Here is a 21,328-nt window from a genome sequence, read left to right as displayed (position 1 = left end):
TATTGTTTGTTGTTTCATGAATCTGTCTCAGTTTTTTTGGCAGATTTGAAATGTCTCTGATAACCAAATACTCTTAAGAAAACAACACAAGAAAACTTGCACGATCAAATAGTAAGGTGAAGAAGACTAGAGTCGACGTATTCAACTTAACATTCATCACATTCTCCAAAACTGTAACCACACAAATATCTTAAAAAGAATTCTTCTTGAAGTTGTTAATTCAATAACACGTTTTCAAATGAAGAAACTAACAAGATGCTCAGGAGAAAGCTAGCTAAAAACAATATGGAAACTAGGATTTTGAAAATCAAGCAACTTTTCTGGTTTTAACTTGAAAGTTAGGTTTGATTTTCCTTCAAATTATGTGCGTAGGCCCTAGATGAGCATGACTTTTTGAAAAAACAAGTATGATCAATAATTGTTCATTATAATAAGGCCAAGGCTGGCATTTAATGGTTTTCCCCACTTGATGGGTCTATAATAATTGAAAGCTTTGTAGTTTTAGAATACAATCAGATGTGTCTTACCTTCACTATGATTGTCGAGTGAATATATATATATATATATATATAACTCCAACTTACCATATTATATTGGAAAAAATATCTTTAATATCAAACCCAGTTCTCTTGACCACACGAACCAATCAGTCCAACTGAAAAAAAAAATAGTGCGAATTGGCACAGGCATCGGCTATTTCCACAACTTGGTCCACTCAAACCGAGCTTACTCTGGTCTTGACTAACTTATTATGGCTCACTTGGGCGAGGGCCAACTCAAGCAGGAGCTGTTTGTAGACCACGTGGAGGGTATTTAGGTCAATTAAGAAACATCCGTCTCTCTTGTCCATCTCCTTTTCCGGGCAACAGACGCTGACCTTCGACGCTCGATATTGATTAAACGGTCACCGAGTCCAGATCAACGGCGGGAAACGCTTCGATGAGCCGCCCGTTAGGCTTCCCGGCCGCGAGACTGTCGGCGAACTCTTCTTAATTTAAAAAGAAAGTAGCCGTTAAGGTTCTATAAAAAGTGCAAGTGTTCCCTCCGGTATCACGAACCGTTGCGGCCTCAAAACTTATTCTCCTTATTGGAACGAAAGAAGTGGAGGAAGAATAGGTTTGTTGGTGGGCGACGATCTAAAGCGTCTATTCCTAGGATTGAATCTTCTTACGATCGCCATCAGGACTCTCATCTTTCTCTCTAAGTTTTATTGTTACGTGTAAAGTTAGTCCAGTCCTTGTATAGAAAGGAAGTCACCGAGGTGGAATCGCTGTAGTTTTCGCTTTCTTTTTCCGCTGATACGTGTACCGGGAGAACTAGACTGAGGATATAATCTCGTTGGATTTCGCCAAATTTGAAGTCCTGGAATTCGAATTGGGTGTTCGAGGTTTGGCTTTTATCGTCGGGAAAGAGTGAATTAGGTTATCTAGATTTCACCCTTCTGGTCTTTCATCTTAGATTTCTCGACATTTTTCTTCTTATCTTGATCAGTTTTTCCTTTTAATACGCTGGTGGTTGCCACCTTTTTGCTGAGGAACTAATATTGTTTGTTCGACCATTGTTCTCTCCTTTACTACGTAAGATTCCGAGTTCATTGCTATAAGGGTTGTCAGCGAATTACTTCCAGTAAGTGAAGCTTTCCTTCGTGTGAGAAAGGAACAGGTAGTAAATTACAGGTGATCACATTTCTTGAGGTTAGCAGATCACAATCTTTCGAGCTTCTTTGTAGTGATTGTAGATTTTTTTGGTTTGCTAATCTTTGGGCTAGAACTTTTGATGCTTTTTTAGTAAATTATATAGTGAAGTCGTAAGTTGTTGACATTCCAGTAGCACCAGTAGTAAATTATATTTTCTCTTTCTTTGCCGGCTCTGATTTATTGTTGTGCATGTGGTTTTCTTCATTTCTTGTCTCTCTGGGCAATATTCAGTATTCCTTCTTGGCGTACACAAAATAGATAAGTTCGTATATTCCAGAAGCTTGTTGCTCGTTCATGGAAAGGTTGGTTGTTCATCATCCTGACAAAGCTGCCTTTTCTCATAAAAATATGAGAAATTCCCCAAAAAGATTGAACCACAAGAGGAAGGTCTTCGATAGCCAGAGCCCAAAAAATTCATACAGGAAGCGTTTCCCTGCTCTTGACAATTCCCATATTGGTGTGCTCAGTTGTTCTGCTCCCCACAATTCGCAGCTTTCACAAAAGCTCCCTCTCCTGCCTCCTCTTCCAAATTTCCCCCCCAGTGCAAACCCTTCTCAGCGATCTGCAGTTCTCAGTTCGGCTAAATTGAGTACAGTCATGAGAAATTTCAGCAAGTCAGAACAAGCACATCCTAAGAGGAGGCCGGATGGAAACAAGGACTCGGAGAGCTATCCATTAATCACATCAGCCCGACCGTTTGGACCTGATCCTGGTGATCTCCCACAGAAGATTTTCGGGTTCTTCAGTTCGGCGGAGTTTGCTGATAAGTGGTCTGGCTCGGCTTTCTCCATCTCCCCTTCTCCAAGCAGCCTGCCTTTGCCGAGTTTTTCACTGAATCACAAAGGAAGATGTAGCTCTGAAGCCACTGCTGGCAGCAGCGGCGTCGACTTCAGTGCGACCGAAAGTCTTCGCCGCATGCTCCGAATTCACTGAACTTTCCTGTACATGAAATTTCTTTTTTCCTTTCGTTGTAAGTGGCTTTTGTTCCGTATCAACCATTAACCGTAGACGCCACATGCTGCTCCCTTTTTTGACGGAGATCTTGTTTGGCTTCTATAGCGGTTGGTGCCTTGTTTAGGAAGTTCACGTAATTAAATGTGGCTGAAGTGGCCAATACTTGTAGCCCGGAAAAACATAGTTGAAAAAGTACCAGCAAGACATTCGTGTTTTTTTCTTTTGCTTATACGAGTGTAAAAGTTTAAAAGGACAAATGTTGGAAATGAGAAACAGGAGACCTATATACGAAAGACCAATCAGCAATAGAACCTTCACTTCCTTGTCAGGCAAACAAAGGAAGAAAGCCATTCGTCACACAGCTTATGGATTTGGTGCAATTCTCGTTTTCATGATCTGAAGTTTTTTGTATCTAATACAATTTTTGGCAATCTAAGTTAGAAAGTCTTGCATCAAACTAATATGATTCTGAGAAAATTATCAAAAAATGCTCTAACATCCATCCATTCACTTAAGATTGGTGAAATATTACAAAAAAAAAAAACAAAAAACATGTTTTTTTTGTATTTTCGTTAGTGCATTTCTCTGTCTGCTCACCCAAAAAGAGCACTGGAATATTTTCCCCCTTTTTTAACCATTTTTCACTGACCACTCGGCTTACGGTATATATGGAAAATCAGCTCAGTGCTGTGGCGAAGGGAGCTATTTTCAGTTGGAGATGTATTAATATTGCCTCGCTGATCAGGAGAGAGGTCTCAAAGTTTCCACAAGCCGAAGGAATTCAACACCTCGAAATACTTCCAAAAAATAAAGTCAATTTGAGCTGCTCAACATAACCATCAATTTTCGATCTTCCTCCATTTATAGCAATAATATATCTAAATCTCGAATTTTTGATTGACTGGCAACTTCTTGGAAACATGAGGGAGGGAACTTGATACAGGAGACTGAAGACCAAGGCTTCAGTACGATTACATAAACCCAGGATTTCAGGCGTTGCTGTTATTCCTAAAATGAGCTGAATACTCGAAAAGGACCTGGTAGTAACCAGGGTGACAAGGGCGGATGACGATGGTCAAGCATGCGTTTTCCTTTACATTTTCAGGCACAACTCAGTTGCAACTTAAACATGCAAGAATTTTCCTAGATCACAGGAGAAGTAGCTTCAACATACAGACTCAATCTCGTCGTGGCAAGAAACTAGGACTTGCAGAAGGCACGAAGCGTCTCATCGAGGGCCTTTCTGTCATAATCTCCAGTAAAAACGCAGTTGCCAAGTGATCCCTTCAAAAGAATTAGCCTCAGCAGTCCATCAGCAACCTTCTTGTCAACCTGCAAAGAGAATTCACGAGGATCAGGATATCAAGCATGATAACACATACTTCAAATTTCAAATGCTAAGGAATTTCTACAGTTTTCACCAAGTAATTGATTAAATCCCTCATCTTAAAGAATCTCTGTCCCACCGGCTACAAATATCAGCAATTCAGCGGATACTTACAGCCATGTAATTCTTAAATGTGTCAACCGTCATCCCATCTGGAGGTGCGGTAGGGAGCTTAGCTTCTTTTGTGATATGCATGACCCGCTCCACAATTGAAGCATCAATCCAGCCAAGGCGGTGTGACATATCGACAGCCATAACCTGTAAATTTTTAGCCATCATGGAGCATTGATTTTACATGCAGAAAAAGCACCTCTATTGCTGCAAGGGAAGGATAAAGTACCATTCCAGCTGCAACAGCTTCACCATGAAGCCATTCGCCATATCCCAAACCTGCTTCTATAGCCTGCAAAAGTGAGAAAGCATTAAATATTCAGTCCAGACCACCTTGCAACTTATAGTTGGACCAAGAGATCTTAACAGCTAAAACAGATATTCTTAAGAAAAGCAGCTCTCCAGTAAGAAAAAAAATAGAGAATCAAGCTCAGTGACGGTTTTAATGTCCTCATGAAATTACATCACCCACTTAATTAAAGGTTTAAAAGAAGAAACAATTAGGTGTCTACCACCAGAATTTGCAAATGGCTCATCGAGGCACACAAGAGTCTAAGACTGTCTCCCTTGTGCAAAGGCAATGCCTCATAAAGTACATAAAAACTACACTCCTCATGCAAAGGCAACCGTATCTCATTCAGCCATCAGCTTTTCATATTTAGCCATTTTAATAATAATAACCAACTTAGCTGTGATTTTAATTCGCAAGCTGTGTTAGGGCCGATAAGCAGATCCCTACTAGTTTGTGCCAAGAGCCTTATGGTGCTACTGAATGTTAAACCTCCTGGACTTGAAGTTTATAGTCCAAAGCAAAGCAGGTGGATACCTTTGCTAGCAAGGAACACCTTATAGGCTTATACAATGCAAATTTACCGTAACTGTAGACATATATAGCCCAGAGCAACCATCACCAAGGGCATAAATAATTTGCTTCACAACATATTTATGCAATTTTCTTCCACAAGCATCATCTCTAAGACTTAGCTACCATTGCATCTCCTAGTGTCTTCACAGTAAAAATCATGCCACTGATCTGCAGGATATTAAAAATGATGACAACAGAAGCTATTAATTTAGTTTCTCGAATATCAAGAGAAACAGTACTTCAGATTGGTTTCCAAGAACTTTAAAAAGCACAGAGTATGGCAGTGGTTGTTCCCATCATCCTTGTTTGGTTGCCAGGGAAAATTCCTGATAGTGAAAAAGATGAGATGATCTTTAAACTGTAAATTTGAAACAACTATCCTGGGAAGGCTAGTAAACCTTTAAAAGCCACAAGAAATAAAGGATAAAAAAAGCCTGGACTTCAAAGAATGCCTCAAGGCATTCGGCTCTGTCAATTTACAGTTATGAGACCACAAGGCTGCACATTGTATATGCAGAATCCAAGATTCGACTCAATAAAATAGCAGAATATGACTGAACTTGGTCAATCTGGGGTTAAACTTCAAAGGGTGGCTAAAAAAAGCCTGTAAACTTACATGCCCGAATGTGTGGCCCAAGTTCAAAGTTGCACGCATTCCACTTTCCTTTTCATCTTCTGAGACAACCTCTGCCTTGTTTTGGCATGAACGCATGATGGCATATGCCAAAGCACTTGGATCCCTGGAAAAAAATCAACTCATAACTCAGTGGAACAGCGCATGATACACTTTAGCATAATAAGAAGCCAATTATGTTTATATTCCCAACTGGTGCATAAGGGACGATAAAGGGGCGTGTTTGCAATTGTTTATTCTACAAGGAAAAATCATAATACCATGCAGTTACCACTTTTTTATTCTTTAAATGATCATTATCAAAGGATGGGCTTGCAAGCATGCCTTGTGAGCAGACATAAATATTATGGAAAAATTATTTGATTAGAACATGAAATCCAGACTGCAAAAGTAGAACATTACACATACTACCTCGCTAATAAAGCCTGCATATTCTTCTCTTGCCACTCGAAAAAGGGTGCATCTCTGATCAGACCATACTTGATGACTTCAGCAATCCCAGAAGCTAGTTCTCTATCAGGCAACGTATTCAATGTGTCTGTATCTATTAACACACATTGTGGTTGGTAAAAGGCACCAATTAGGTTTTTCCCAAGCCGATGATTTATTCCAGTTTTACCACCAACGGAAGAATCGACCTACACAAGGACAGCCTGAGAGCGTAACAAGAACTGACCGAAATAAAAAAAATTTTGGTAGGTAGTTCACAAGTAGGGCGTAGATGACAAACCTGAGCCATAAGTGTAGTTGGAATCTGGATGAAGTTAACACCACGGAGGAAAGATGCAGCAGCATAACCACACATATCACCAATCACACCACCTCCAAGAGCGACAAATGTACAACGGCGGTCCAAACGAGTCTCAATGGCCTTGTCGAAAATCTTCATCAGAGTGTCCTATCACACAATCGGGACAAACGTTTAGGATAATTTAACAAACAATGGAGCTTAAACTTGAAAAACCATATTTTAGTTTGTCATCAACCATGTCTTTATACTTCTCCCCATCTGGTAGAACTACAGAATCAACTGAAACGTTCGAGTTTCCACGTGTTAAGGCGTCTACGACTTTGTCAAGATACAGAGGAGCAACTTTGGTGTTTGTCACAACAAGGACTCTCTTCCCCTTAACATGCCTGCAGGCAAGTAAATGATCACATTATCTTTCTTAGCTCCACAATTCAAACTAAACATTGTCCAAATGCGAATGTTTGACATAAATGAGCACATGTATTGAACGAAATCTCACCCTTCCAACCAAGCATTCAGTCAATCATCAGTTCAATTCACAAAATACAAAGCAAATTTTCCAACGAAGATTGATTTACATATCATAAACTTCAAAGCAATGGCCGGAGGACGGACATACTGGAGGTAGCACTTGCCCACGAGAAACACAATTCTGGATAAATTATTCCACTACATGAAAAGTGCCTTCCGGGAAAACTGTTCCCGAGGTGAAACCGGAACCTTCTCAAGCGCGTAAGAACCACTAGTTGGAAGTATCAAGTGCACAGATGCGTTTCCAAGCAAATTCCCCATCACCTGGGAAATGAGCTCGTTTCAGCCGGGAGAAGGGTTTTATTCAATTTTCAGCACATCGGTGTCAATTTCTCATAACTTGGAGCAATCGGGCTGTCACAATTACGAACCAAAAAGAGAGCAAAAAAAGGGGAATCGCAAACAAAAAATTGGGAACTCTATCTCCAATTACCTCTGAAGAAACTGAGGCTCGCGAAGAAGGCCGGACCCAATGTAGATAGGGTAACTCCTGCTCCCCAGATCAACGTCCACGATCGTCTCGAGCGTCGGGCTCGAAACAGGCTTCGCGGGCTCCATCGTCTGGGCGGAACTCGCCGAAAGCCTCACCGGCTCGACGCAAGTCCTTCGAGTTCCCACGGAAAGATGAATAGACGAATTCGAAGAAGGAAAACGAGGATTGAAGGACGACGACCGAAGCGAGGGACGATCCCCGTGGGAATCGTGAAAACGAAGCGAGACGCCCTTCGACCCGCGGCGACGAAGAGGAGACAGAGTGTTGCAGCCCGACGAAGAAACGACGCTGTGGTTGGCAATCGCCGCCATGGAGATAGGATTTCGAGAGACGAGGGAGTCGAGGGTTCTCAGCGCTCTCCTCCTCCTCCTCCTTCTTCCCTCTGCAACTCCCGCCGCATCGACTTTTCTTAGGGCCGGGGTCGTCGTCAGCCATCAGCTCCGCCACCGCTACTCGGTAGGTGAGGAGCTGGGAAGTAAACTTTACCCGAAATGCCGCCATGTTCTGCAAAAAGACCGATACGTCCAAAAACTGACCAGTCTACCCTTCTCAAGATTTACTTAGCCGCTTGTTTAATTTACGGAAATACCCATACGTCTCTCATGGAATCCACCTGAAAATTTACAACTTTTGGTTCTGAAAAAATAACACTCCCAGAGCAAGTACCGGGTCAATGTGATTGGACCCGAAACCTGGCTCACTTTATTCATGTGCAAACCTCGTTCCAGCACATCAGATTTGGATCCGAAATGGGTTAATGCCGAATCCATGTCCCCGAAAGAAATCACTCAGGGTAATATCGTAATTAAGACGAAGGAAGGGGCCTTGGTTATGGTCAAGCAGTGGGCTGTTACGGTCGTCGGTTGGTGGGCGGGATCCTCACTTGCCCCCCACACGTGTGAGAAGCCGCCCACCAACCAGCCCTTCTCCGATGGCGTTGGTGGATTCCGGTGGCGTCTTCCCACGTGAGAGCGGCGGAATGCTTGCGCGCAGGCATGTGAGTGTTTTCATTATTCATCATCTCAAGACTTAAAATATCTACTTAATATTTTTATTTTGATTGTCTATATCGAGACAATGTTCAACTTAATGTCCCCTTAGTATAAAATCAAATGCCACCTTAATATATCGGATCTAATTCAATTACGAATGTCCATGTAGTCATTCAACTCAAATCTTACCATTAACAAGCCAGGTCAAAGGTCGTCATGGAAAGCTGACCCAACCCTTCGAAACATGGCTTTAGCACGTCAACTAACGTTCAAAACAATGCATGGCGAATGGTTTACCATTGTCTCATCTCTTTCTTCATTGGATGTGCATAGCAATTTAGTTTCCCTACAATAAGGATCAACTTAAATTGATAGAATTCAACTACATTAATCAATCAATCAATCAAAACTTACTTGCATTTAATAAATTGACAATGGTAAACCGTCTTTGCACATTTAAGTAACTGAAATCATGCAAGTTGCTTTTGCGTGACTAATTATTGGTTTTTCACTTCTTTTTGTAAATTCGTTCACCTACCAATCAATCTAACAGTTTATGCTACGAGAGGGCACACTTATTGATGGTTGTGAGTAACAATTACCAGCTTATAACAATATATGCACTCTGAATGCTGAGTTCTTCTCAACTCAACTCTTTTTTTTTAACTCTAAGAGCCTGTTTGGCAATATGAATAGGAACATACTACATCATGCATATGTTCTAAAAATTGATGCAAATTCATGAAACATTTTAACATGATGTGCCCTAATCATTGGGTAGTTATATGAAACAATATATTAGTATTCTCATTATCAAACGGCCACAAAGGTCTTTAGTCCAACCCCCTAATTAACAAGGTGAAAGGAGGCTTTTCTCGGCCTCAAAAAAAGAGCATCTAGGACTAACTTCTCTATATATAATACATGCACTAGTTGAGCTAGAAATTTTTTCTGGTTGAGGCACTCATTCAATACCTATAATTTCTTTAGGCACTTACAAGTATAACAAACAAATATATCAAAACATTAACATATATATTAAACTAATTTTGTGTGGTTGGCACCAGCCACCATGTGGCTACGGCCACTAAGTACATGCATGTCTACAACTGAAACAACAAGTTTAGCTAACTTAGTTTTCAGTCTGAGCTACCTGTGGTTGAATGGAAGGAACCAAGAAACTCAACCTTGGTGGCTGGTCTGAAAGTTAGATATGCTTGATAGATTGTATGTGATCATAACTTGAGGTCTCACCACCAGCTTGAACGTTAGATCTTTCCTGTCAGCAGCAAATTCTTTAACCCCACCTTATTTCCCTTTTCTCTTTTTTTTTTTTCAAATTTATATTAAAAAACAGCGGCCCATTGAGCCGTTGGCACGTGTCGTTCTCGTAACAATTTAAAATGTGCATGTTTTTCAATATATCTTATTATAGTTGTCTCTACAACTCAAGTGCTCCTCCTATTGCACTAAGCAAGCCTCTCCATGCATATAAGAGAAGCACAACTTGAAGCATCAAATTTTTAGATTCTACATATACCAAGTAGTTGCCATTGAGCAGCATATGAAGGTGGAACATGATCCCTTATCAATACAATAGTTGTGATTTCTATGCACAGAAACAAGATTTTTATGTATATAAATAACAATCAAACATTTTAATTGCTAACGCTGAACGATATAAAGTAATAATTTTACTGTGCTATTCCACGAGAAGATTGATGCAAGAATGGTCTATGCGTCAACCCTTGGTAGTAAGAAATCATGGTCCTGGCAGAGTCCATGAAGAATACTTTAAATGCACTTATGTATCGATGAGATTTGATAGAAACTCAGGTGTCATCTAATATGTGATCTGAATTAAGCATAATTGTTAGAATAAGGTAGGAGACGTCAATCAATCTGATTGGGATTGGAGATTGGACATCCGAATGAATTGTTTCAAAAAAATCAGATATGAAAAAAAAAGAAATCAAATCAAATTTGAATTTAATAAATGACATCCTAGCGGATTTTGGATTCAGCTTTGAGCTTAAATAGTATTGGATTATATTCGAATTCATTTTCAAATAAAAATCCTATATCCAATGTCCATCCATTTGATTAGGCAATGTGCGGTTACTCTATACTGCAGAAATTTAAGGTAGATCCCTAAGAAAATAATTTCTAGTACTAATTTGGTTATGATAGTTCGCTCTTGATTCAAGGCTGGTTACCACAACGTAATTTTCAAATCTCGAATGGTAAATTTTCTTCATTTTTCTAATCTAATCTTCAGACAAATTTAGATAAAGTTCGCTAGCCAAAACTTCGTTGATTTTTTTTTTGGTTGTCCTTTTAATACAATAATGAAATCATCAGCAAATTACAGAAGCAACAGTTAATTGGGATGGAATAGCTATTTGCCTGAAGAAGAAATCTAAATTAATTATTCTAGAAATTTCAAAAAATTACGTGTATTTGGGGGCAAAAAGAAACAGCTGAAAGAGCAAATCTTTCCTCAGTTTCATCCCATCCCATCCCATCCACATTTTTTTTTTTCTTTTCTTTTTTTACTTAGTCTCCCCAAGAAATGTGGTGCCTCTTGGACCAAAACCCTCAGAATCTTCCTACTTCTAAGAGATACAGAGAGAGCGAGAGAGAGAGAGACTAAGTCAATAACAGATTTCACCAAGAACCGTTTCTTCTTTTATTAGAAATTCAAGGAGCATCTGTAGGACTCCCATTACAGAACATGGGGCCAACCAGAGACATCTAAGCTCAGTAGTTAATTAGTTAATCACCATTTCTTGACCAACATAAACAAGCTCATACAAACCCCGATCTTCTCGCGCTTAACTATTTAATTAATGGTTTAAAACACCATTAGCAGCTGCTGTTTGAAGGCCTCTCTCTGCACCAGGGTTCCCTGAGGAGCCCCATTGGTGCCTTCAAGGACTCCCCTTCAAATCCCATTAATAAGAGAGGGCGAAGCTGCAGAAACAATAGAGGGAAGAGTGGCACAAGGCAAATTTGATTAATCATGTTGAAGAGCTTGATTAACGTCAAGCTCTTCAGCTTGCTGCTCTTCTCTCTATCTGTACTGGCACAAGGATCCAAGAACGGAGTCACCTATGATGGAAGGTCTCTCATCATCAATGGCCGGCGGATGCTTCTCTTCTCGGGATCCATTCATTACCCCCGAAGTACTCCCGACGTAATGACTTCGATCTCTTATAAGCACATATCTCCATTCATGTACGCATATGTTTTGCCTATTCGGAGAACAGGCAAAGCAAAAGCTTAGCTTAGATAGTTAGTGTTACAAAAGATGCATGTGATTGTTACGTTGCAACATGAGAGCTATCAACCCATCAATGGCGTGCTCCACATGTTTTCATGTCCTGATCGAACTTGGCATGTGATCATCGCCAATCTCATAAACATTGTCATGACACCGATCATATAACTATTTCATTCTCAACCACTTTCTAGCACTTAACAATTATGTGATCGGCACCAAGCCCGATCATTGAACTTGGGTTACATTCTTATCTAGATAACTTCCAACTTACTTCAGCCTATTTTCTGTTCTGCCAACTTAGTTACATTCTTATGTAAAGCACTCGGCTAGTTAGGTTGTGTTGCAAACTTCAGTTGAAGATAACCCCTATAGGTCATATTTTGGGAGTGTTGAAAGATAAAGACAACATGTGAGGCTCTTATCTTCTTTGATTACTATCTTCTTTTCCTGGTGGGGATGGATGCTAAAATTTTGAGGATTGAAATTGTACCAGATGTGGCCTGATTTGATCCAAAAAGCTAAACATGGAGGAATCAATGTGATCCAAACTTATGTGTTCTGGAACCTTCATGAGCCTGTTGAAGGCAAGGTAAGGAATCCAACAGCATTTTTGTGAGGAGCATGAGAGAGATAAAATGGAAGATGCAGCCATTTTATTAGCAGTTGTCTGGCAATGCAGTATGTATTTGAAGAAAGATATGATGTGGTCAAGTTCATCAAGATAGTCCAAGAGCATGGGCTGTATGTTACCCTCAGAATTGGACCCTTCATTGAGGCCGAATGGAACTTTGGGTAAGTCTAGTCTTGACCCATATACTGCCATGTTCGTTGCAGGAAAGTGATTGCAAAAAAGAAAAGCTGGTTTCTGTTTGTGAAGATTTGCTGCTTTTATCTATCACTGCAATCTACCATTTACTTCTGCTGCACTTATTTTGTATGGATTTTGTTATATTCTGTGTTGACTAACAAATAGTTCAATACATTGTATAGAGGATTTCCATACTGGCTGAGAGAGGTGAAGAACATCACATTCAGATCCAACAATGAGCCTTTCAAGGTAATATTTTTTCTGCAAAAGATTCCATATGGTTGAGGTCTTCAATGCACATCCGTATTGGAGGCGTGCATGCACACAAGTTACTATAAACAATTGAAGGAATTATATGGCTGCAGTATCACATGGAGAGATTCTCAAGGATGATCGTAAAGAAGATGAAGAAAGAGAAGTTGTTTGCTTCTCAAGGAGGACCCATAATTCTCTCCCAGGTTTGTAGTTTGATCAAGCGTAGAAGCTTTTCCTGGGGAAAATAATTACCAAACAAACAGTTAAGGGACTTACTTTCATCTGTTGGCAATTGAATGCAGATTGAGAATGAATACAACTCCATTCAGGAGGCTTATCACCAGAATGGAGTCGAGTACGTCCAATGGGCAGGGAAAATGGCTGTTGGTCTCGACACTGGAGTGCCTTGGATCATGTGCAAGCAACGGGATGCACCTGATCCAATTGTAAGTAAATTATATTTTGATTAAAAAAATTCAGAAGGTACAGAGTGGCTGAAAGAGAAAAAAAAACTCGGGAAATGAAGTCAAAGATTTAAAAAAAAAAACGCGATAGATAAATTTGCCTTTTAAAACTTTAAAGAACGCCGTGTTTTTTTAAAAAGCGAAAAAATGGTTTTCTTTTAGTTTTTTTTTTCATTTTTTCATGTTTTTTTAATGTCAAACAGTTTTCTTCCATTTTCTAATTTCTATTTCTTGCAAATCTACTTAATATTATGTTTGTATTACGACTTTCTCACTTAATTTATTTTTCCTTCATTTGTAGTTTTTTAAATTTTTAAAAATCACGGTCTGACTTTAGATCTGTTCATTGATTTTAAAGAGCAAGGATTACAAATTGATGATGAAATCAATGCATCTTTCAAGCAAAAAATTTCAGATCCTTATAAAAAATCAAAAAATTTGTAATCTTCAAATCTCACATCCCATAATCTAAAACCACCTTGGAGTTTAAATATGAGGTAAAGAAACGCCCACCAACAGTTAAAATGAGGTAGCCCCCAACATGTACTATAATGCCAACAAAGAGTTTTCTCGGTTAAAACTTGATTTGCCTAAACATCATAATCTTTCTCTAGTCCAAAATCTGTACATTGTATCAACTCGAAGTGTGCATGATGCCATGACGCATGCTTATTAGATTTCTGGGAAACTTAAGGACTTTACTTTTGTTCAACTTTTCAGATTAACTCATGCAACGGGAGGAACTGTGGGGACACATTCGATGGACCTAATTCACCAGACAAGCCGGCACTGTGGACAGAGAACTGGACAGCTCAGTAGGGCCTCTGGCTAACCTTTTCTTATAGAAACTTCTTAAGATGATCGGCTACGTTGGCACTTGTGAATCACTCAAATCAACATTTCATTCCCCTGTTTGATGAGAAACCATTACTAGAATTCGCTGCAGTTGATATTTATTAGATCCTCAGTTCCTCACACTTAAGTATCACCGCGGTTTTTCAGTTTGCTTGATTTTTATGAAATCAGTAGAACAGAGCACTAACTACTGTTAGTAGTTCTGAGTAATCCAAGGTTTGACACCAGAAGAAGAGAGCATTATTATAATCCACTAACAAAAACAATTACATGAACTGATGAAATAATCTCAACTTATATTGTCTTCAATCTCATTTTCCGTGTAAAATTTCAGAAATGGATTTATAATTGAGGAACTAAAAAATCATTTTTGTGGTTGATTTCTGATGCCATTTCCTCTCTTATTCTGCTGTTTCTTTCTCCACTCTAATTAAGCACGAAAACCAATTCTGGAGTAACCGAGGATCTACTGTCATAGAGTAAATTAGTACAGTAAATAGAATCTCAAGAAGAGTTGAGCATGTTCATTACGCTGTAGCTAATCAGATGCAATGGTTGGTGAATCAAGGTATCGAGTCTTCGGTGACCCTCCCTCACAAAGATCAGCTGAAGATCTTGCATTTTCTGTGGCTCGCTTTTTCTCCAAAAATGGCTCGCACGTCAACTATTACATGGTAACTTTGCAGAGCCGCATTCAAAAGATTGTGTTTCTGAATCTCGATCTTTTGGTTTTTTTTTTTTTGGATAGTTTGCTTTGAAACACAGTGCTATTAACATTTCAACGTCATGAACAGTATCATGGTGGCACAAACTTTGGGAGGACAGCTTCTGCGTTTGCAATGACACGTTACTATGATGAGGCACCCCTAGATGAATATGGTAAGACCTCTTCCTCCACACCCGTGCCCCGTCCTCTGTCTCTTCTCTCTCACTCTCGTCTTCCTTGATATCGTGATTCCATGTCACGCGAGCCATTCATATAATATGATTTTTTTTTCTTTAGTTGTCTAAGAACTAAAATTCTCTTTGTTGTTCTCTGAACTCTCCATGCCCATCCGCATTTCCCATAATTCTTTTTATTCTTGAAAGAACCATTGCTTTGATCATTTTTGCTCGTCAAAATACTCAATTATCTGTTTCTATGTCAATGCAGGTTTGTTTAAGGAACCAAAATGGGGTCACATCAGGGACCTTCATTCTGCACTCAGACTGTGCAGAAAGGCTCTACTGTGGGGAATTCCGTCTGTTTCTTCTCTGGGTGACGACCTTGAGGTAAGGGCCTCCAAACTAACTATCCTACAACTGTATAAAAAATTTAGTTCGTCTATTGTTGTAGTCTTCAGGATCAGCTGCAAGAAGAATTCTAGCCTGTTCTGCAAGACAAATTTGCCTAGTCATTAGTAGGATTTGTGAGTCTAAAACTAGCTGAACCCAGGTCAAATGGGGATCTATTATTACAGGATTAAGCAAGATTATAGTGGCTTATTTTCTCGAAAATGTAAATATATGCTGTCTGTTTTGATCATTAATGTTGATTGAATTTGGTTATGCAGGCACGTGTCTACCAAATTCCAGGCAGTAAAATCTGTTCTGCTTTTCTTACAAATAATCGCTCAAGGGAGGAAGTGAACGTCCACTTCAGGCATCGCAAGTACTTTCTGCCACCCCATTCAATCAGCATCCTCCCAGATTGCAAGACCGTTGTCTTCAATACTGCAAAGGTTTGAGTCTGCAAACTCACTAGTGAAGCATGTCTGAATGCAGATATGAATTAAAAGCATGCCAGAAACTTAAATATTTGTAAAGGGGATCTTTAGTTTGTGATGGAATCACCTGCAAGATACTGCAGTTTTGCTGTTTTTAATCTAAAAGAAATTGTCTCGACTGACTGAAAATTGGCTAATAAAAGGTCTCCTAATAACTAACAGGTGAATGCTCAGCACAATGCAAGGAGTTATGAAGTATCGAACTCGGCAAATAAAGGTACACAGTGGGAAAAGTACCAGGAGGAAACTCCAAAACCAGAGGAAGTTGATACCAAATCAAACCATTTCCTGGAACACATGAACATGACAAAGGATACAACAGATTATGTATGGCACACCATCTAGTAAGTGAATTATCGTCCCATATTTGGTACAGAAACTTTGGTGCCGTTTCATGCTTTTGACCAGGGAAGAAGCACTATCCTAATTCACAATTACATTCTCATCGCATTAGAAATCTGAACCCAGAAATTCTGAGCAACACAAGTGAAGGTTTTTAAGTGTTTGGTTGAGAACTAAGTGAAATTTCTTATCTCAGTATCAGAATTGTGCAATGACTTCTCTTGATCCTTATGTCATATGCGTTCAACATGGTGTACTTTTGTTAAGTTTCTACAAGACAAACACGCATTTGACTTCATTGTCAGTAATCAAAACAGCTGAAACACAACGTCACTTTATCAGATAGTTGCAACAGTCTGCATTATCCTAATCCAAGAGAACAGATGCCCTAGTGCAGGATGTAGATGGCAGTCCTATGATATGCAGATGCAGTTGAACTTAGATATTATATAAAACAGAGTATTTATCAGGCGTGTACTAATATTTGAACATTTCAGTTTTGATGTAGGATACAACGACTTGCCTACAAGGGGCGACATCCGACCCGTCCTCCAGATTTCCTGTCTTGGCCATGCCTTGCATGCATTTGTCAATGATGTGTACATAGGTATTGCTTTGCATGTTTTTGGCGGATAGGAAAACTTCAGATCTCCTATAGCAGATGATGCTGTCTCTGCTATTACATTTTTAGTCCCGTATTTCCTTCATCTTAACATGCTATGATGCCTAATTTGGTTTTCATTTCCAGGAAGTGGTCATGGTACAAAAATAGACAAAAGCTTTTCATTTGCTGAACCGGCACCTTTGGTGAGTGGGAGGAACAAGATATCTATACTCGTCATGACAGTTGGTCTTCCAGTAAGTAACTTCTTCTAAAAGAGATCTGTAGAACCTTTGACATTACGTAATCTTATGGTTGGGCGACTTGGGTTTCGTTCTTGGGGATCTCTCAAGGTTGAGTGCTAGTAATAGTAACTATCCTGCATCTCCAGGCCAAGTCGACCGTCAAACACCATGTAGTTGTTTTTGAAAGAAGTTAAAGAAAAAAAAATAGTTTTTTCACTGTATAACCTAACATTTTGCTTGTCACTTCTTATATTGAAATGCTTTCTGCGCATGTGCAGGACAATGGTGCATACTTAGAGCACAGAGTTGCTGGCCTACATACTGTAATAATTCAAGGTCTGAACTCCGGAGCCCATGATCTTTCCCAAGAAACCTGGGGCTATGAGGTGAATACTGAATAATGAAAAAAAAAAGCATTTCTTTTACACTACTTTTTTGTGAAAATGAATTTGCAAAATCTGCTTGTTTCCCCCTCAACGGACATCGAAACTGTAAATTTATGTTTATGTACATATAGGTTGGTATGAAAGGAGAAAAACTTAAGATATACAGCTCCAAGGGATTAAAAAATGTTCAATGGTCTGATGCCAAGCATTCCATCAACCATCCAATCACATGGTACAAGGTATCAATTCTAGTCGGCTTGTCCTTTCAGCATGGACTTTTAAATCATAGCAGTCTTATGTTCAGCAGAAAGATGCTGACCTGGTAATAACTGTGTTCTTCAGAAAGTTTTTGATGCACCCAGTGGAAAAGAGCCTGTTGCTTTGGATCTCTCGAGTATGGGCAAAGGTCAAGTCTGGATCAACGGCGAGAGTATTGGTCGTTACTGGGTATCCTACCTGACTCCACTTGGCGATCCTTCTCAATCCATGTAAGATTCAGTGCTGTTTTTGGAATTCACAGTTCTTTACTTTGATAGCTTAGCAACTTGAAGCACTACTAGAAGCACTAGTTTCTTCATAAGCAGAGCTGATTAGATCATTACATTGACAAGTCTCGTCTCTGGTGCAAGATTAACAGAACACCATGTGACCTGATCTCAATTCATATGGTGGTTTTATCTTGGTTCCACAAACCAGCAACCGTACACTACTTTAAACGTGATATATACAGAAATGTAACGTACGATACAGTAGCCAAGCCATATCATATCACTACTTTTCTTACAACCTCAGGAAGATGCATGAGTTGGACTGATCCATTACTGGCAATATTTTGGCCATTTTGATAGTGCTTTCTATTCCAAACGTTTTGGTTAAGGTATTCAAAAACCATTTTACCTTCCAATCAAGGGATAGCTTGTGGCGAGGTGGAACTCTGCCTCGATTGACGCATGAGCATCACATACCAATGTGCATTTTCCAGAAAAGAGGATCAACATCTCGTGTGATACCTGGAATTATCTTATATTTCTTAGTTACAGAAATACCAGTCTGACTGTCTTCTGCAAGGAGGTCTCACTTCTATGTGTCTTTCTTTAAGATGGTGATTTTACTTTTAGAACTTGAATGAATAATGGAGGACATCACTTTCATGTCATGTAATTTTGGTGTTTATTGCTTGCAAACGGATCATTCTCCCTTTCAATTACTTGAAAACATCTCTCTCTATCTCTCTCTCTCTCTCTCTCTCTCACACACACACACATATTACATAGATAAATGTATTAAACGGCATTTTCATATTTCAGGTACCACGTCCCCAGAGCATTCTTGAAGCCAAAAGACAATGTTATGGTTGTTTTTGAGGAAACAGGAGGCAACCCATATCTCATAACTGTGAGGAAAGTTTCCAGAGATACAATCTGCAGTTACATTACTGAAGCACATCCTCCTTCTGTCAGTTCATGGGAGAGGAAGGAAGCAAAGATCCAGGCCAAAGAGTCTGAAGACTTGCAGGCGGAGGCCAGCCTGAAATGTTATAACCACAAAGTTATCCACTCCATCGAGTTTGCAAGCTTCGGAAATCCTCAGGGTATCTGTGGGAACTTCACAATGGGTACCTGCAATTCTCCCTCAGCAAGAACTATAGTTGAGAAGGTAATAAGAAAAATTAATTCCTAAAATAGCAACTGATTTCTAAAACATGCGAACTCAACATCCTGGAAAAGCTACACAACAACCCTTCGCTGAAAGAGAACCACATGAAAACCTGCACTGAAGCAGCGATGAAATAATAATAAGAGGTCTGATGTTATTCAAAGCTAACCCACTGCATTGTGTTACTGGAACAGGCATGCTTGGGGAAGACATCATGCGTTATCCCAATATCACCGAGCAGCTTTGGCGGTGATCCATGCCCAGGAGACGCCAAGACCCTAGCAGTTCAGGCCAGATGCGGACCAAAAATCCACGACGCATAAATAGTAAATTCTACTCAGCTTCTGATGAGAGAGAGAGGAAAAGAAACAGAGTATTCACCGGCCATGCGCGTCATCAATAACTCTTTCAGCCTTCCATTCTTCCAGTCCACCTCGTTAAGAATTATGATTGATGTAAGCAAAGTTTTATTTGAAGCCCAGTGAGAGAGCGACAGAGAGACAGACATTGAACTGTTTGAACACTTTCCTTTATGTTCTCTCTTTCCCCCGAACAGCATAAGGGTACATGTTAAGTTCAATGAGCATTATATCATTTTATTAGATTGGTACTTTTTTGGACTGTTGTACTGAGTTATCAATCAAAAGGAGAGAGCTCGGCATGAGCACTCACTCTTTTCAAGTAGTCTAATCATCAGCTGGTGTGCAGAACAAGCGGAACCATCGCCCCTGAAACCTCTCTGTCTCTCTTTCTCTCCCCGCGTGTGTTGGAGGGCGTTGGTACATGTATGTGTGTACTGGGCTGGCATGCAATTTTTCAGGGTTTTTTCCTCGTATTCGTCCTTATGGACACAGTGACAAATTGATTTTTATTTTATAGTGATCGACAAATTTATTCCCATCATTTGGCGGAGGTTTGAAGTTGATTTTTCTCAAAAAAATGTCTTTTATGTATATATAAAGAGATAAAGAGAGAAGGAAACAATGTACAAATAATTTTTAAATAACATAAACTCATCTTCTTAACAGCACATTGTTAACCATGATCATAATCAAAAGAAGGTTGGTTTGCCTTAAAAGTAGGAAATGCCATGAATTCGTCAACTGCAGCTAAAAAGGAATCAGTTTCTGAGTTAGAAGTCTTGGAAGCATGTAAAAAGACACTTTCAACGGTAAGTAGCGAATGACTAGAAATACCATTGAACGAAGAAAGTTCCAATGACTAGAACTGCATAAGCAGCGAGTTTTTTAATCTGAAACGCCTGCAGCCGGCGCTAAATGCAAATGAAAGCAAAACAGTTTTTGTCTTACACACAAGGAAGTGTTCGGGTGTCTGAAAAGAGCAAAATGTTCTTACAAAAGCTCTCCTACGCACGCAGTAACAAGAAGACAAAAGAATTGCTCGAGTGAAATCCAGAATGCAAACGCTTCGCCCTTACCTGATTTAACACTTGCTGAGACCGATCACCTTATAAAGGAAAATGCGGTTTTTTCCCCCTTTTTCTTCGTTTCGTTATTTTTCCTTGACACAAGCTCTTCTTTTCATTTTATACCAAGATGGAAACCTCCAGCAACTGAACTCTATCCAAAACTCTCGAGTCCCATATTCAACTTTCGGTCTCTTTTATTTTGTTCAAATCTTAATTACGATGTTGAAACCTTGACCTCCTTCAGTAACCATTCAAAAGTAGCTCTTCTTGGTTGTTTCTAGAAAACCCACCAACTAGAATCTCATGAAAGTTCCCCGTTTGAGTCCGGTGGACATCGGTGCTTGCTTACCCACTCGTAGGTAGCCCCGCGGTTGCTCTATTTGTGCACTTTCGCGATCACATTTGGTGTTATAGGAAGCAAATTAATAAGGTAGCTTAACATTTTTTGTTTTGTTTTGTTTTTCTTTTGTTGTCTGTCCTTGAGGTTATATTGATCAATTAAAATATTTCTTGGATGGAAATAAGAGAAAAAAATTAGAATGCCGCGTGAAGTACTTTTCAGATAAACTCATTTGCTGAAATACCATTCTGTCAAGCTGTTCACCAAGCTCAAAGTAGCTGACAAGCGCGTTCATCTTCAAAATGGGAGTGGCAACAAATAAGGAATAAGTTTGCGTAAATGGTGAGGAATAAAAACCCATTGTATTTTTTTTTCATTTCAAACGGTAATTCAAACCACTCAGCTTTCCGAGTAACGCTAGAGTCGGAAGCTGGCCCTCAGGAGTTGATGCCTTGAGCAAAAAGGAGGATGACACACCTTCTT

General features: G+C 39.6%; 3 protein-coding genes across 3 annotated transcripts; 2 read left to right on the top strand and 1 right to left on the bottom strand.

Moving 5' to 3' along the window:
* Positions 1 to 1,036: 1,036 nt before the first annotated feature.
* Positions 1,037 to 2,880, top strand: LOC116260432 (uncharacterized). Its single transcript, XM_031638769.2, has 2 exons — positions 1,037 to 1,676; positions 1,929 to 2,880. Exon 2 carries the CDS (start codon positions 1,992 to 1,994, stop codon positions 2,628 to 2,630), a length of 639 nt encoding a protein of 212 aa, XP_031494629.1. The 5' UTR covers positions 1,037 to 1,676; positions 1,929 to 1,991; the 3' UTR covers positions 2,631 to 2,880.
* Positions 2,881 to 3,526: 646 nt separating this feature from the next.
* On the bottom strand, positions 3,527 to 7,870 carry LOC116260429 (3-dehydroquinate synthase, chloroplastic). The gene is made up of 8 exons (XM_031638766.1): positions 7,364 to 7,870; positions 6,635 to 6,785; positions 6,379 to 6,546; positions 6,060 to 6,286; positions 5,631 to 5,754; positions 4,379 to 4,441; positions 4,153 to 4,296; positions 3,527 to 3,983 (listed from the first exon to the last, which is right to left on the bottom strand). The coding sequence occupies exons 1-8, from the start codon at positions 7,732 to 7,734 to the stop codon at positions 3,852 to 3,854; spliced, it is 1,380 nt and encodes a 459-aa protein (XP_031494626.1). The 5' UTR covers positions 7,735 to 7,870; the 3' UTR covers positions 3,527 to 3,851.
* A 3,417-nt stretch (positions 7,871 to 11,287) lies between these two features.
* LOC116260424 (beta-galactosidase 11-like) lies at positions 11,288 to 19,678 on the top strand. Its single transcript, XM_031638761.2, has 19 exons — positions 11,288 to 11,611; positions 12,192 to 12,287; positions 12,378 to 12,490; positions 12,689 to 12,755; positions 12,872 to 12,964; positions 13,064 to 13,207; positions 13,946 to 14,040; positions 14,649 to 14,754; positions 14,875 to 14,959; positions 15,234 to 15,352; positions 15,634 to 15,801; positions 16,009 to 16,190; positions 16,686 to 16,795; positions 16,937 to 17,046; positions 17,313 to 17,420; positions 17,552 to 17,659; positions 17,763 to 17,908; positions 18,728 to 19,076; positions 19,271 to 19,678. The coding sequence occupies exons 1-19, from the start codon at positions 11,438 to 11,440 to the stop codon at positions 19,397 to 19,399; spliced, it is 2,502 nt and encodes an 833-aa protein (XP_031494621.1). The 5' UTR covers positions 11,288 to 11,437; the 3' UTR covers positions 19,400 to 19,678.
* Positions 19,679 to 21,328: the final 1,650 nt, after the last annotated feature.

This window comes from Nymphaea colorata, chromosome 9 (genome assembly GCF_008831285.2).
Source record: "Nymphaea colorata isolate Beijing-Zhang1983 chromosome 9, ASM883128v2, whole genome shotgun sequence".
NCBI lineage: Eukaryota > Viridiplantae > Streptophyta > Magnoliopsida > Nymphaeales > Nymphaeaceae > Nymphaea > Nymphaea colorata.
Note: the sequence above shows the minus strand (reverse complement) of the source record. Positions and strands in the feature narration are given on the sequence as shown.